Source organism: Malurus melanocephalus, unplaced genomic scaffold, assembly GCF_030028575.1.
Source record: "Malurus melanocephalus ecotype Western Australia unplaced genomic scaffold, MMel_1.1 scaffold_15, whole genome shotgun sequence".
Taxonomy (NCBI): domain Eukaryota; kingdom Metazoa; phylum Chordata; class Aves; order Passeriformes; family Maluridae; genus Malurus; species Malurus melanocephalus.
Window position 1 is genome coordinate 3,098,360 of NW_026623247.1, and position 14,430 is coordinate 3,112,789.

The 14,430-nt window shown below is 34.4% G+C and overlaps 1 protein-coding gene across 2 annotated transcripts in view; it reads right to left on the minus strand.

The window, feature by feature from the left end:
- The window catches only part of AUH (AU RNA binding methylglutaconyl-CoA hydratase), a 104,849-nt gene that overhangs the window by 57,554 nt on the left and 32,865 nt on the right, over positions 1–14,430 (minus strand). For both annotated transcript variants that reach the window (XM_057385022.1, XM_057385012.1), the window contains exon 4: positions 10,817–10,903. In XM_057385022.1, coding sequence (XP_057241005.1) covers positions 10,817–10,903 — 87 coding nt within the window. The remainder of the gene's footprint in view (positions 1–10,816; positions 10,904–14,430) is intronic.

Sequence of the window (14,430 nt, forward strand, 5' to 3'; positions counted from 1 at the left end):
AAAAGTTTACTTTTCACTGAGTTACTGAGAAGAAGGAAGTATGAAAAATGAATACACACAGTAAAACCAAAATGGCAACAATGTACATAAGAAAGTAGCCTTGTTTTTATGAATCTACCTACAGTAGATTTCACATAACAGGCAAAAAACACATTCTTCAGATGGTGCCCAATTACTCAAAAGAAGACCTATCACTAACAGTGATGCCTTACAGTGAGTTCCTGAAATGAGCAGAGGAAGAATATGGTTACCCAGAATTCCAGGCATTGTGATTTGAGTTCCTGGTCAACCTGCACGAACTTGTTCAAATTGATTAACTTAAAATATTTAACACCCAGAAAAGAGAATTACTAATTCAGAATATCAAATTTTAAAAGACCAACCCCTAGGAGTGTCCTCCTTGCTTGCTGAAAAATTTTATACCTGTAATATGTTCTGTAAGCAACTGTACCACTTACATAAATGGTATATAAATGTACTTCTATAAAAGGAAAAAAAAAACATTCCTGATATTCAAGTGACAAATAAGTGTATGAGAATCACCCATTTGTAGCCTGGCAGCAGTTCCAATCAATCTGAAGAATACCTGCAGTATTCGCTTCCTTTAGCTTTGATATGATACAGGAGTCATCATAAAAGAACTGAAGTCCAGCAGATGTAGAATTCAGTTTCTCTTAACAYAAAAGGTCTGCACTGTTACTGCAACACTTCATGATTCCCATGAATCAGAAAATTCCATGAAAGCCCACTCAAGCCCTAACAATGCACGAATTCTATACTGTCCCTCAGACATCATTAACTTCTATTTTTGAAGTACTTTTTTACAGACTAGTACAAATATTTTCAATTCAACTAATTGTGGTCTGAATTTGGTACCTATGAACACTCAAATGAAGCCCCTGTTTAAACCTATCAAATGCCTTTTAATGCATTTGATATAAAACATTAAAATGAAAAAGTCACCTTAACTTCCCTTGCTATTCCTCTGTTGTCCCACACCTGGACAATGTACAAAAAAAGTTGTTATTGCTTCTTTCTCATCTCAATTAAGTGACCCCTGGCAATCAATCTCGAGAAATATATTCAAATATAAATCAGAAGCTGGTCACTACCCTCTAGAATCTACTGAATCAGATCCATTGGCCTGACTTGTCATTAATTATGAACAGAAGAATTCTTGTTTCCCAGAATGAAACTGAATAGGAAGTAGTGAGCATATTCTACTTGCCTCAAAAACTGTAAGTGTCCATCTAAGACACAAGTAGCTAGAAAATTCAATTTTAAATGACAACACAACCRAGTTGCTACAGAACAAAGAATCTGATTGTCCAAGCTACTTATTCCATATGTGTATTTCTAATTATTTGATAAATAAGGTTGATTAGTGAACATCTTACTAGGACAAGCAACTTCAGGGGGCATTTCTAGCAGCTCATTTTTTCTTTTGAATAATGGATTTCATAAAACATAAAGCCAGGAGGATGAACTGTATAAAAATATCCTGCATACTGTCAGTATTATATGGATTACTAGAGGAAAGCATGCTATAAATTGAGCAATAGTTTAATAGTTCCACAATTTGTTATCTAAATCTAGCAGTCTAAGGAAGTGTAGCAAATATCTGCCTACATATGTCTGAAGCACATGAGAAACATTTAAATCACAGAATAGTTGAGGCTAAAAGAGACCTCTTTAGTTCCCCTTGCTCCAAGCAAACGTCATGCTGCTGATGCCCAATCTGCACCCATACATTTAGCCAATGTTCGATCCACTTCACTGCCTTTTCATCCAGCCCATGGATGTAACTCACCGGTTACTCTATGAAAATCTTACAAGACATACTGTCAAAAGCCTTACWAAAGTCGAGGTAGACAATATCCACTGCTCATTTCCCATCTAATAAACGAGTMATTTCATCATAGGTTGTAAGACTGATTAAGCAAAATTTTCCTCTTCTGACTCCATGCTGACTATGCCTCATGATTTCTTGTCCCTCATGTAGTAGGTTCCATGTTTAGTTGTTCCAGAATCTTTCCAAGGACAAATTTTACTCTACAGATAAGAAAGCTCCTTCCCCATTTCTTAGCACATTTATTCAAATGTAAAAACAATGGAGACTTCAAATTAATAAAAAGAATGGTCACATGTCCCCCAAATGTTTAAATGCCACTAAGTGCATATCTGTTGATTGATTTCATAATTGAAGGGTTACCCATTTGGAAAGCAAGAAAGAGGAAAAAGGAGTCGTAATTTAAGAATGAGAATGTCAAATAAAGAATTACAAATTTTAGTCATGTTATTACAAAGCAATGCACCTATTTACATATTATTTCTCTTCTATGTCAACTAACAATAGCTTGAACCCATACAATACTGCAAATCTGTGGACTGATTCCTACACCAACAATGTTGAAAGAAAGGCTTGAGATCTGTGGCTTTAGACTTTTTTAACGAACCCCCAAATTTCCAAGTTTTCTGCTTACAAGTTAGAAAAGAATTTTCAAAAGGTCACAGAAACAAATAAAAATTTTGTATTAGCAGTAATGATTAATATTATTTTATGAGTAATATTTAAAACTACATCCTAGCTTACATAGTAACTGGGAATYGATTTTAAATTTGTTTTTTAAATTATAAAGTTTATACCTAAATATTCTTATTTTGTTACTAAGAATACACTTTTCTTCCACCTCTTCACTACTTGGATTCTTGGTGTCTCCTGACTGGCAATGGTGCTCTTGATTATAAAAACTAAGATTTTTTCTTAAAAAGAAAAAAAAAAGTGCACAAAGGGCACAAACTATGCACCTTGAGTAGCAAKTAGAGGCAGTACCTGTGCAATTCTGATAATCAGAATAGTCTTTATACTAGGAACATTATAATCACAAAATTACATTTAACATATTAAATAGTTTATGCCACAGGAAATCAGAAAAATAATTGCAACACAGTACTATCTTTCATTTTTGGGGACCTTTTCCTGAAGAACATTACAATGGCATACAACCTTTGCAACAACAGTTTTATTTCAGTCAGTTACCTTGCTTGCAAAGTGTGTTATCAGGTCAGTGACTATAACAGTTTGCCTGCATTTCAGTTGTAAGCACTACCAGCAAAAAAAGGATTTTCTATAGAGAAAAAAGCTAACAAAAACAAAGTACTTTCATCTGTTCTGTAACACTAAGAAAACCAACCACTGTATGCACCAACGTGGGAAAGTAGCTAGAAGAAATGGTCAATTCTTCCTACAAGAACTTCAAGGCAAAGAAGATTGGTTCAACCATTTTTGCACGTGGCAAGTAATTAAATGTTACAAAGTTTCACCTCTCATAAGTGCAAAAACAATGACAAAGTGATAATTAAATTATTTCTCTATGTCAATATGTTTCAAAAATATATCCATCTACAAAAACAGCCCCACCTCAAAGTCTGAATAAGCTAAGTGTGCATTTGGATACATGCAATTCTTTGCCATACATTTGCGAGTTACAACTGTGAAAGGCTTTCAGGATCCCTCTAATTCCTGTGCTTTAGATAAGAAGCTTAATAGACTACAACTGTTGATAGACTTGTTCGAACATTACTTTTTGAACATTGCTTTAATACCTTCAAAGTTCAGGCAGACAATCAATAACAAGAAAGAGCTGCACAAAAAAAAACCCAGTATTTGTAAAGAAATTTTGCTTTTTAATGAAAATTGTTACTACACATTGCTTACAGTTGATTACTAAGCAAAAGGTATTAATAAATGTTTTCTTCCATTATTTTAGACAGTGGCTAAAGCACTTCACTCAATCCTATTAATTTCCCAGTTTCCTTCCTTAATCATTCACCCTTATATACTCCCTAGAAATAATATATATTTTGAATTGACAAAAATACTTCCAACTTTAATAGAGGAATATTATACTCTTTATTTTAAAATTTTCTATATGGTACTTTATTATGGATAAGTAAGTGAGGCAGTGGGTTCTACATTCTTGATAATGGAAACACAAACTGGGAAACCTATGGGAATGAAAGATGGATTCAACKAAACCCTTTATCTATGGTTTTCTGCATCCAACTCTTCCATGATTTTCTTGTACTATATAAAATCACTTGGATATTTCATTCATCTCCAGTGACACACTTCAGTATGATAAACAGACTCTTTAGCTTCTTCATATTTACTAACATTTCATCTTGTAGTCTCATTCTGGCCTCAGTAACACAATAATTAAAGATGGTATATAGATGATAGAATCCACTTTCGGTGGCAATGAATGAAAGCTTTGATAGAAGAAAAATGAAAATAATTYCTTTTATTTTTCATTCTTATTAAGTACATTTAAGAACTTATTGTTAACACAAACAGCACAACACATAATCAAGCAGTGAATTTGCAATATAGAAGAAGTTAAAATAATTCAGTTACATTTTTAGATTCTACTTCTATGTAAGTTTCTTTCCYAAAGAGCACACAAAATAAAACTCAAACTATAGTTTCTATATAATATACACACACAACTATATTATCTAATATAATCTCTGATCATTAAGAAAATCAAATGGAATACAGTTTTCTTTTTTTTTTATAGTCTACTCTTCTGATTTACAGTATGAAGATAACCCATACTCTATTACTACTAGCACTCYGGTTTGACACAATATATTCCCTAGACCAGTGCTAAAATATTTTTATTTTCTAATTAGCAAAATTTACCAAGTAAGAGTTTCAAGAGATCACTACAGAAAGAACACTCATTAACATGTCACAGTAAGCTTTTTTTTTTTTTTTTTTTTTTTTTTTTTTTTTTTTTTTTTTTTTTTTTTTTTTTTTTAATAAGCTAGCTTAGTAATATCACCAAGCCAGAGCCTACCTACAGAAAAGTAGAGAATTACTTGAAAATGCTATTCTGAAGTCCAAGCCTCGTGCTTGGCCCAAGCAGAGGGCTCAGGACTTCCTCGATACAAGAACAACATTATGCTTTCAGTACCAKGTCAGGAGTTGCCGTCCTTTGAATACCAATTTGTTCAAAAAGCAGAGCCAGAGACCAAGACAGTCAAAACAAAGAGCTGACAAACAATCATTCAGCAATTGAAACATGTAATTTCAAACCTGTACAGGGTGAGGAAAGGGTAGCATTTCCCAATGCATCAAACATTCATTGTGTGGCTCCCTAGAGAGGAAACGGAATCCCTGGATAGCAAGTGATACTGGAGGACTGTTTTAGCACAGTGCAAACTGGCCATGTTGATCTCAATAATCCATTTGAGCAAGCAGCACYCTCCTTTTGATACAGACACCTTTGTGGGAGGAAATTTTAAGTGCCATGTCTAGAGCATAGCCTCTTTGCCTCACAGAACAACATTTGGAATTACTATCAGAAGGAAAAGTAAACTACTGCTGAGGTTATATTGATTTCTGTCATGGGTGTACAGCAGGTACCAGGATCAGACACCACAAATGGTTATCTTAAATYAATTCAGTATCAAGAGAAGAAATAAATCTACTATTGGAAAACAACCAAGAGCTCAGCAACCTACTCAGAATGCTAGCAGTCAAGGACTGTATTAGTTATGCTGTACAATTAACCAAACAGGTAACATCACAAAATAGCAAGAGAAGTATGGTGCTGAAATCTACCTTTTACAGGGTCAGCAACACCATGATGCCTGAGGCCCGCCGTTAAGCATGGCTCTGCTAGCTGTAATTTCTCTTTTTCCAAGTTTGATAGCTATCTGAAATTTCATTCAGCTTTCCGGTAAATGCAACTCATAGCCTGTATCTCACTCTTCCCTAAAAAAGAAATCCACAGTTCTTACCAAAGGATTTTGAAACTAGAGTACTCCATCTTTGATGGCCCAGTCTACCCTCCAGCAAACAGAGATGGATTTGGTAAATTTGGTAAATTTTGAGTGTTCATTACTAAACCAGGGTTKAAAACACTAACCAAAGCTCCACAGAAGCCTCAGAAAATCCAACAGTGAAACACGGCATAGCACTGACCTCATCAATGACAATTCTTGCTTATTTTTAGCCTTCACAAAAGCAAGGTAGGGTAACAGTGAGCAAACCAGAAACCAAATGAAAATTTTTATAAACCTGATACTATTCTTGACATCTCTGAAACCAATTTTTGACAGCATGCATCCAAAACCAAACTGGTATATTAACATGTGGCATGGAAAAATGGATGTATGCGTGATCTTCAATAGTCAAAATAGGAATTTCTTTGAAAAGAAGATGTTCTTCTGAAGGATGAACAAATGCACCCTTTTAGGTAAATTAAAAATTTGGTGATGACTGAAAGAAGCCAAAWAGACAGAAAAAGTGCTAAAGAAGGGGGTAAAGGGAATATGTAAATATAGAACTATATCTGCTCTGAATAAAATAAAGAGCACACAATAAAAAACACAAATGTAACCACAAGATGCTTTCATTCAGGATGATTTACTTCAAAGTGGACTATGGTAAAACTAATCATATCTGATAGAACTATGTATGAACAAAGTTACTAAATATCACCACTTATTAAAGTTGCATCACAGCTTATGCATAAGATACTAATCAAGTATTTTTAACAATAAACGGTAGGATTTGTTATAATGCATCATAACAAACAGAACACAAGTAACTTTAATATTTTGTTAAAATATTTATTCGTAACTTAGTTCAGATCTAAGTTTCATCAGGCCATCAGTAAGGTGTTTTGTCGCCAAATGTGAAATAAAAAACAAGCCTGAGCACTTTAATTTTAAAAAGTAACAAAGAACATCAGTCTTCAATTTTTATTCCCTGATTGTGGGATTTGGACATTTATGCCTACATTCTTTGGAAGAGTTTTGCTAATCAATGGTGTTTCTCACTTAAAAGGTTGGAGCCAGATGTCACTTTGAGTAATTACATGTAATTGCTGAATTGAAATTCTTTCGACAGCTTCAGTTTTTCTTTCTATTAAACATGGTGTTTTTATTGAGTGTGGTTATTGTATTTGGTTCCACACATAGCCTCAGTCTGCTTTGCAACTGAAACCCCAAAAGATAACATATATACACTATCACAGTCCTCATCCCACAGCCTGTTTAAAATGCAACATGGACTTAATGAGAGACATACTATAAAAGACGTATTGCAGATCTGATTAACAATGATGGGGTTTCGTCCCACCCCGAAAGCAYCAGTAACAAGGCTTCTTGAAATCATTATCATTTGACTTAATTTATTCAGGCCTGTCTTGTTGAGCATGGTTACAAGAGATTTATTAAAGCATTTCTCTCCTACTTTCTTGAGGGTAAAGACAGCATTACATTAGTAACAAAGTGCTTCAAGGAAGAATATAGTAATGGCAAGTAGTTTTATAATTCCTACTATTAAAAAAAAAACAAAAAACAAAACAAAACAAAGAAAAAAATACCAAAATCCCCAGTCACAAACATACAAAAACAACCCCCAAACAAACCTCCACAATTCTGGTATAATTTTAGCAAAAGCAACCACGGCTAAAAATAAAGGCTGTTTTGATTTTCCCCTTCCCAACTTAAAGCTCTAAGTGCTGCAACTAATGGCTGAGTTACAATTTTTTCATCTCTTTTTTTATGCAGTTATTTTTAAACAAAGTGATATTTACTGCAGTCTGACTACTTTACCCAAATTTAGCAAGAAGTTATAAATTATTCCTATATAAACAACTGCAGTATGCTTTTAATTTCCAGAGAGCTTCCTTCTGTAACTATATTCCAGAATGATACTACAGCTTTTTACAAACCACCAGTGAAAGGATTTTAAATGTAGTGAAATTGACAGAAATTAAAGAAAGTCACACCATGTCAATTCTAAAAAGCTAAGTTTACCTAGTTGTTCAAGACAGAATTAACCTTTATTGTATTTAATCTGTAAAGGTAACTTAATGGTCTTCTTTTTGAAAATATAGCTAAAAAGACATATCTCCTTACTAGGTCACGCATCTGAATACAAACACAATTATCAAAACATGACCTAGTTCTGGAAAGCAAAAAGTAGAATACATTTTAACTGAGATTACAGTATTAAATTCAGATAGACAAAAAGAACAGAATAGGAGGTTTGAAATATTGTTCACTGGCTATATAACATTCTGCAGTTGCAAACACTAATTTGAAAATTGCTTCCCCTCTTTAACTATCTCACAGCCTTCTAGTTGTTGCTGGGCAAGAAAAATACCATTATTATTTTCAACATACAGATTAACTACAGTGACCAAATGCAAATACAATGTCTACAGTTCTACATAAATTACATTTTGTAATGACAGATCACTTCTTCAAGAGAATAAAAAAAAAAAACAAAAACACTAAGAACCTCTAACTTACTATGTAATCAATGTCCATTCCTATTCATAAGGACATCATGCAATGGGTTATTTTATGCAYCCATGTAATCTAACCTCATATACATTTTTTTTTAATATTGTCCACCATTACCTGATGTGGGGAACATCACAATGAAACCCCCACCCGGGTAATGCATCCAGCTCAGCACAGGATGGACACTGACCTGCTGGAGTGAGTCCAGAGGAGGGACACCAAGTTGATCAGAGKGATGGAGCAYGTCTACTATGATGAAAGGCTGACAGGAATGGGACTGTTCAGCCTGGAAAAGAGAAGGCTTTGGAGTGACCTAATTGCAGCCTTCCAGTACCTGAGGGGAGCTTTCAAGAAAAATGGAGATGGACTTTTTACAAGATCATGTAGTAACAGGACAAGACAAATGGATTTAAACATTTGGTTKGAATCAAAGGTTTTGATTGGATTTTAGGAAGAAYCTCTTTACTGTGAAGGTGGTGAGGCCCTGGAGCAGGTTGCTCACAGCAGYTGTGATTGCCCCATCACTGGAAGTGCTCAAGGCCAGGCTGGTGGGATGTTACAAGATGATCTTTAAGGTCCCTTCCAACCCAAACCATTCTATGGTTCTACGATTTTTAAACTGATCTGCAAAGACCCTTCAGAAAATCTTTAATCCATCCTATAACTACCCCTGCTGTTGAGGGACAGAGGGAGGAAGGAAAGAGAAAGGGGAAGAATGAGGCAAGGACGAGGCAGCACGAAGACACTTGGTCAATCTAAGCAAAAAGTTTTGCTACGGTATCAGGCAAAGGCTGTATTGTCAAATTCCGTCACTTTTCCAACCAATGTMATGTATGCCAAATCGCTAGTACATTCCCACACAAACTTTCCTATCTAGGTACTTCAGTTACCTCARTTCTCAAATATTAATTCCACTATCTCACAGTTCCATGCTTCTTTCTCATGTGACTAGCGATCACTGAAAGAAAGCACTCACATTGGTTTCCTAAACTTCAAATAATTCACTGTAAGTCCTTTAGATAACAGTGAAAGTTTGCTTCTATATTCAGTAGTTAACTACTCTCACAGGAACTTTAATGGTGAAGACAATAAAATATTTTGCTCAAAGTTTTTTCAACCCTGWGACAAAACAAAGCATCAGGTAACTGTTAATATTTTTCAGTCATTCAGTGAAGAATGCCAAATGCAAATATGTCTTCAGACCTTAGAAATTTTCTCACCTAAAATTTGAAAATATTTGGATTTTAAAAGAACTATTCACTAATCATAGGARAATCTTGAAACAGTTGCCCATACTTAAACACTAATAGCAGCTTAAAGCATTTCCATAAATTTCAAGCCAAGGAAGGCTGACAAATTATTACTTAATACTAAGAAAGGCTCCCAAAATTCTTRCTAAGTAAATGAATGGAACAACTTGTTGCCACTTGCCTGGGATTCCAAAAAAAGGACAAATACCAGCCTGACATACAGTATCAGCTGCAGGAAATTCACGATCTATTCACTTCTAGGTATTTTACAGATTTCACTTATTTAAATAGCCTTGAGTGTCTACTTCACTTCAAAGACATGACATTCATTTCAGGACTCCATGAATTACCTAATCAAAGATTCATTCTTCAGCAGTTTGTCATTTACCTAAAAAAAATACTGGTATCCATTCATAATGTTCTGCCAAACCAAAATCTGTCACAGCATTCTTAAGGAAAAGCATCTAAATATATATTCTGAGTAATTATTGATTCTCCAGAGCTGTGTGCCAAAATTTCAAGTGGTAGAATAAGTTTTTTTATGTAAGTTAAATGTGGAAAATTAATTTGTTCAAGCTTGGAACACTACACTTCTCTTTTCAACAGATCATATTGGTGATAACCTGTTGAAAAACAATATAATTTAAACTGATCCCCAGAGATGTAGAAATATAAATATTTGATGGCAAATTCATAATGTAAAACTTACAGAGAAATTACTATCCTTTAAAACTGGTACAAGTTGATTAAAATCCAAACATATTAACAGGTTTTACTACACCAAAAYATATTAGACAAAATTTTAGAAGACCTTAGCAGCTAAATTTCTATCAACAGCTGATATTCAACATGTTTCTAAAACGTGTTGGACTGTACACAAGAATTGAATAGCATGAGCTCTAAAGCACTTTGATGTCACTGAACAATCCATCCTTTATGAAAACATCAGGGCAAATCACCTCTATTTCAGCTGAGATTTAGTTTTTCTAGCATTCTTAAAAAGTACAACTCAATTTGGAACATATTAAAAGGACAAATGCACCATGATTCATATTTATCAATACACTCAATAATCCTGATGGGTTCTTTCCCAATCCAAGATCTGTAATGTGATACTACATGGTTAGGGATACTCTCCTACCAGTCAAGAATTAATTATTCATGTTTATGTCATTCCTCTGATCTAACATTCTCAGGTTAAAGTTATAATAACATTTTTCAAGGGAGAGGTTACTTACCCAATTCATTAATAGTTGCTCTTGCTCTGGAGACAAAAGAACTAACTTCACTTGAGTGCATTTTTGCCCTTTCTTTAAGGTCAGCACCTGTAAGTGACATTTCATTTATACATGTTAGCAAGCTGTAAATGATATTGTAAATACATTTTCAAGAGCAAAATAGCTTTTGATTCATAAAAATTTTAAGCCTACTTCTAKACAAGGAGTTTAAATTGGTCATATAAACTTCCCACAGATTTCAAGGAAAACATGAACTATTTATGAAAAAAAAACAAAAMCAAAAAGCCCCAAACAAACAAAAAACAAGAAATTATCCATAACTAGATTTTCATTAAGTATATTCCTCCCAGTGGCATTTCTTTTTCTCCTATTAAAATAGTTTATGAACAGTAGTATTTATGCTTATAATTCATCTGTCATACTATTTTATTTTCCCAACTGTGTCACAAAGTCTGATAAATATGATTTTTTCTAATGGTACTCTTTATTATTCTCTTATTGATAGATCATACAGTACATACATTGCATGGTTTTACATTAACTGACTATATATATATATATATATATATATATATAACATTTATATTTATCTAAATAAAAATGCTACAGTGGACCAATTCTTCAGCTCACTTTCAACTTATTTGCTTAAATGTATTTTAGAATAAGTTGCACACCATCATTTTTTGTTCATCAAAAATTGCCACAACTTGAAAGCTTTTACGTATTTCTTCATGAGTGTATAAAAATTATTCTGTTTAATAAGCATACTATGGTTTTAAAAACTTACTTATAGGAAAACCTGACGTTTTCTCTAATGAGTGTGTAAAACAAATAGGAACTAACAATATTAACAATAATGGCAAAATACAGAAGCCTATCTGTCTTATAGAGGAACAACACATAAAAGAGACAAAACCTGCATAGATACATTTACTCTCCAAAGAAGTGAAACAGTCACAAAGCAATTTAATGTGGTAAAAATTAATCTATTGAGCTAGTCTCTCTGCATGTCTGAAAAGACTAAAGTAGACAACAAAAAACAAACAAACAAACAAAAAACAACAAAAAACAACAAAAAACAACAAAAAAGAAGTTTTCTGTTTCTCTACCCTGAGGACACTATCCCTTCAGGAAAATGCATTGAACTCAGATTAAGAAAAGACTGTAGCTCATAATTTTAAGTTATGCAGTCGTGGGTTTYGTTTCCCCTTTTACTTTTCTGGGCTTAACTCATGCTAGGCATCCTGAAACTCTTCATCGAATGTATTTTTAGACATACTTCTGTTGACAGCATTAGTTGTATTTCTAAACAACTCTWGGCTAGGCTAGCTCTAGTGAAAATCAGTACCTCAATCTGACATTTTCTGATGGGCATATGGTTGTTGCTTTAAAATACCATGCCCAATAATGCAGCTCTACAACTTTCCTTCTACTTCAGTCATAGCAAAACTCCTCATTTCACTGTGACTTCTGCTCTCCTTCAATGTATGTCAATACAAAAACAATGAAGCATCAGTCCTGGCTGCATTTGAGTATTTCCTGCTAAGTAATGTTAAGCTTAATTTACACTATCAGGCACTTTGCCAAAAACTTCCAAACACCCTTCTAGCATGTGCCCCAATGAGACAGCAGGACAGGCCAGTTGACCAGAGAGTACAAAAAAAATAGGAATTACTATGGCCAAGCCTGTACTGCGTAAAAATTGCAACCACTACCTTTATAAATCACAATCAGTGCATACAGAAATCTTGCCAGGAATTCAAAAACCAAACAAAATTTACATCTATAAATCGGGATAGAACTCTAAATCATATAAAACTGCAAGCAACTTTCACAAGTCCATTTATATATAGAGTTCYGGAGCTAAAAGGAGCTTTTGAAATGTCATGTTTAAGAAGTTAAACTGTAAACTGCTTTAAAAGTTACATCAGCAAGTGTGAGCATCAAAAACCATCATTAACTTGATATCAGTTAATGTCTSAAACTAGCTTCTTCAACTCTGTTCAAATCACTGCCTATGTGGGAAACTGTATGCTTTATGAACAAAAACCACTTTGGCTGTGCAATTCAACTCAAAATTTCCACACACTGAAATCCTGCTCACTGGGCATCTCCTTGAAAAGCATTAGTAAGAATACATCTAACATCATTGCTAAGAAAATCTTCTGTCAATATAAGATTAGGCAAATTTTAGGATTTATTTGTATTAGAATATATGAATAGAARAATGGACTCAACCAAAGGAAACTTCAACCCTTCTAAAATAAAAAATACACTGTAGACTTCTTCCTTCAGTTCCAGTATACATTTCCTTGACATTTACATAAAACTATTAAATATTCAACAAAAAACTTGTTTAAGAATGGATTAAAATATAGCCACTAATTTAAAATTAATGATTTTGAGTAAAAAAAAAAATCTGTATTTTACAAAAGCTGATCTTAGTGCCTTAACCAATTTTGGTAAACTAACATTTCCCTTTTTTGAGTGTTTCTCCCTCACAAATGTCAAAGAAACGGAAAGAGCCCTTTTGGTAGCCTTTTTTCTATTTTAGTTCTTCAAAGAATAATAATAGTAACTGAAGCTTTCTCAGAGGGAAGAATTTCAGTCAGAAGCCATTCAATGACTCCAAAAGAACACACTCCTTGGCATCCTCTGGGTCACCGGAGATGGAACTGCCACCAACTTAATACTTTTGTTCCTGTTAAAACATTTGAGTACTGGTCAAAGAAGTACTGAAGAATTCTGTGACCCATATAGCAGAGAACTATTCACACATTTCTTCAAAATGTATTCTCAAGTCAGAAGTAGAAAAGATTATGTTTCTGAAGCTAGCCATCAAGAAGAATGCAGGCTGAACCAGAGAGTTCTGCTCTATCAGCTATTGAAATCAAAGACCCCTCCTCTCACCCCAGGTTTTCTACTTCGAAGTAGCTGAAAATAGCATTTGCTTAACTGCTGAGAGCAACAAAGTAGCTACCGTTTTCAAACCACAAAAAGTCTGACACAACAAAACTCTGCAATTTTTCTAAGGGCCACAGCTGAAATGTGTGGACGGTTTGACCTATCTTCTCCCCCACATCCACTCCCAACAGACTCCAGGGGCTCTGTTGTGGGTCCATTCCTCCCCACCACAATGAACACAGAACTCTCTAAGCCCTCCTACCCAAGAAGGAAAAGGGCAAACTCCAGCTACCAGTGAGCTGAGGCAAACTAACTGTTGAAGTGGAGACACTGTAATTATGTCCCCACATCCAACCAGTTTGTACTGGAGCATGAATCACTGTTTTCTTCACATTACRCTTCCTGGTGTCTGGATGCTTTGTCCCACTAATTGATTTTCATCCACTCAGAACAGTAACAGAAGCTGTGATTTTAGGACCTCACTGGTCCCAGCATTTTATGAACTACCTTTTAAAGATTATGAAATGCCATTTCAAATTACTTGCTGCTACTAGAGGACAAAAGAGAAGTGTCACCGTGAAAGACTACATTGACTGTACCATCAACCACTTCCTCCTACAGCTGTTTGAGGATTCGGCCAGGTACTCTCCACTCCAGAGTAAATAAACTCTTCTTGAATCAACTTAATTCACAGAAGTATCACTTCAAAA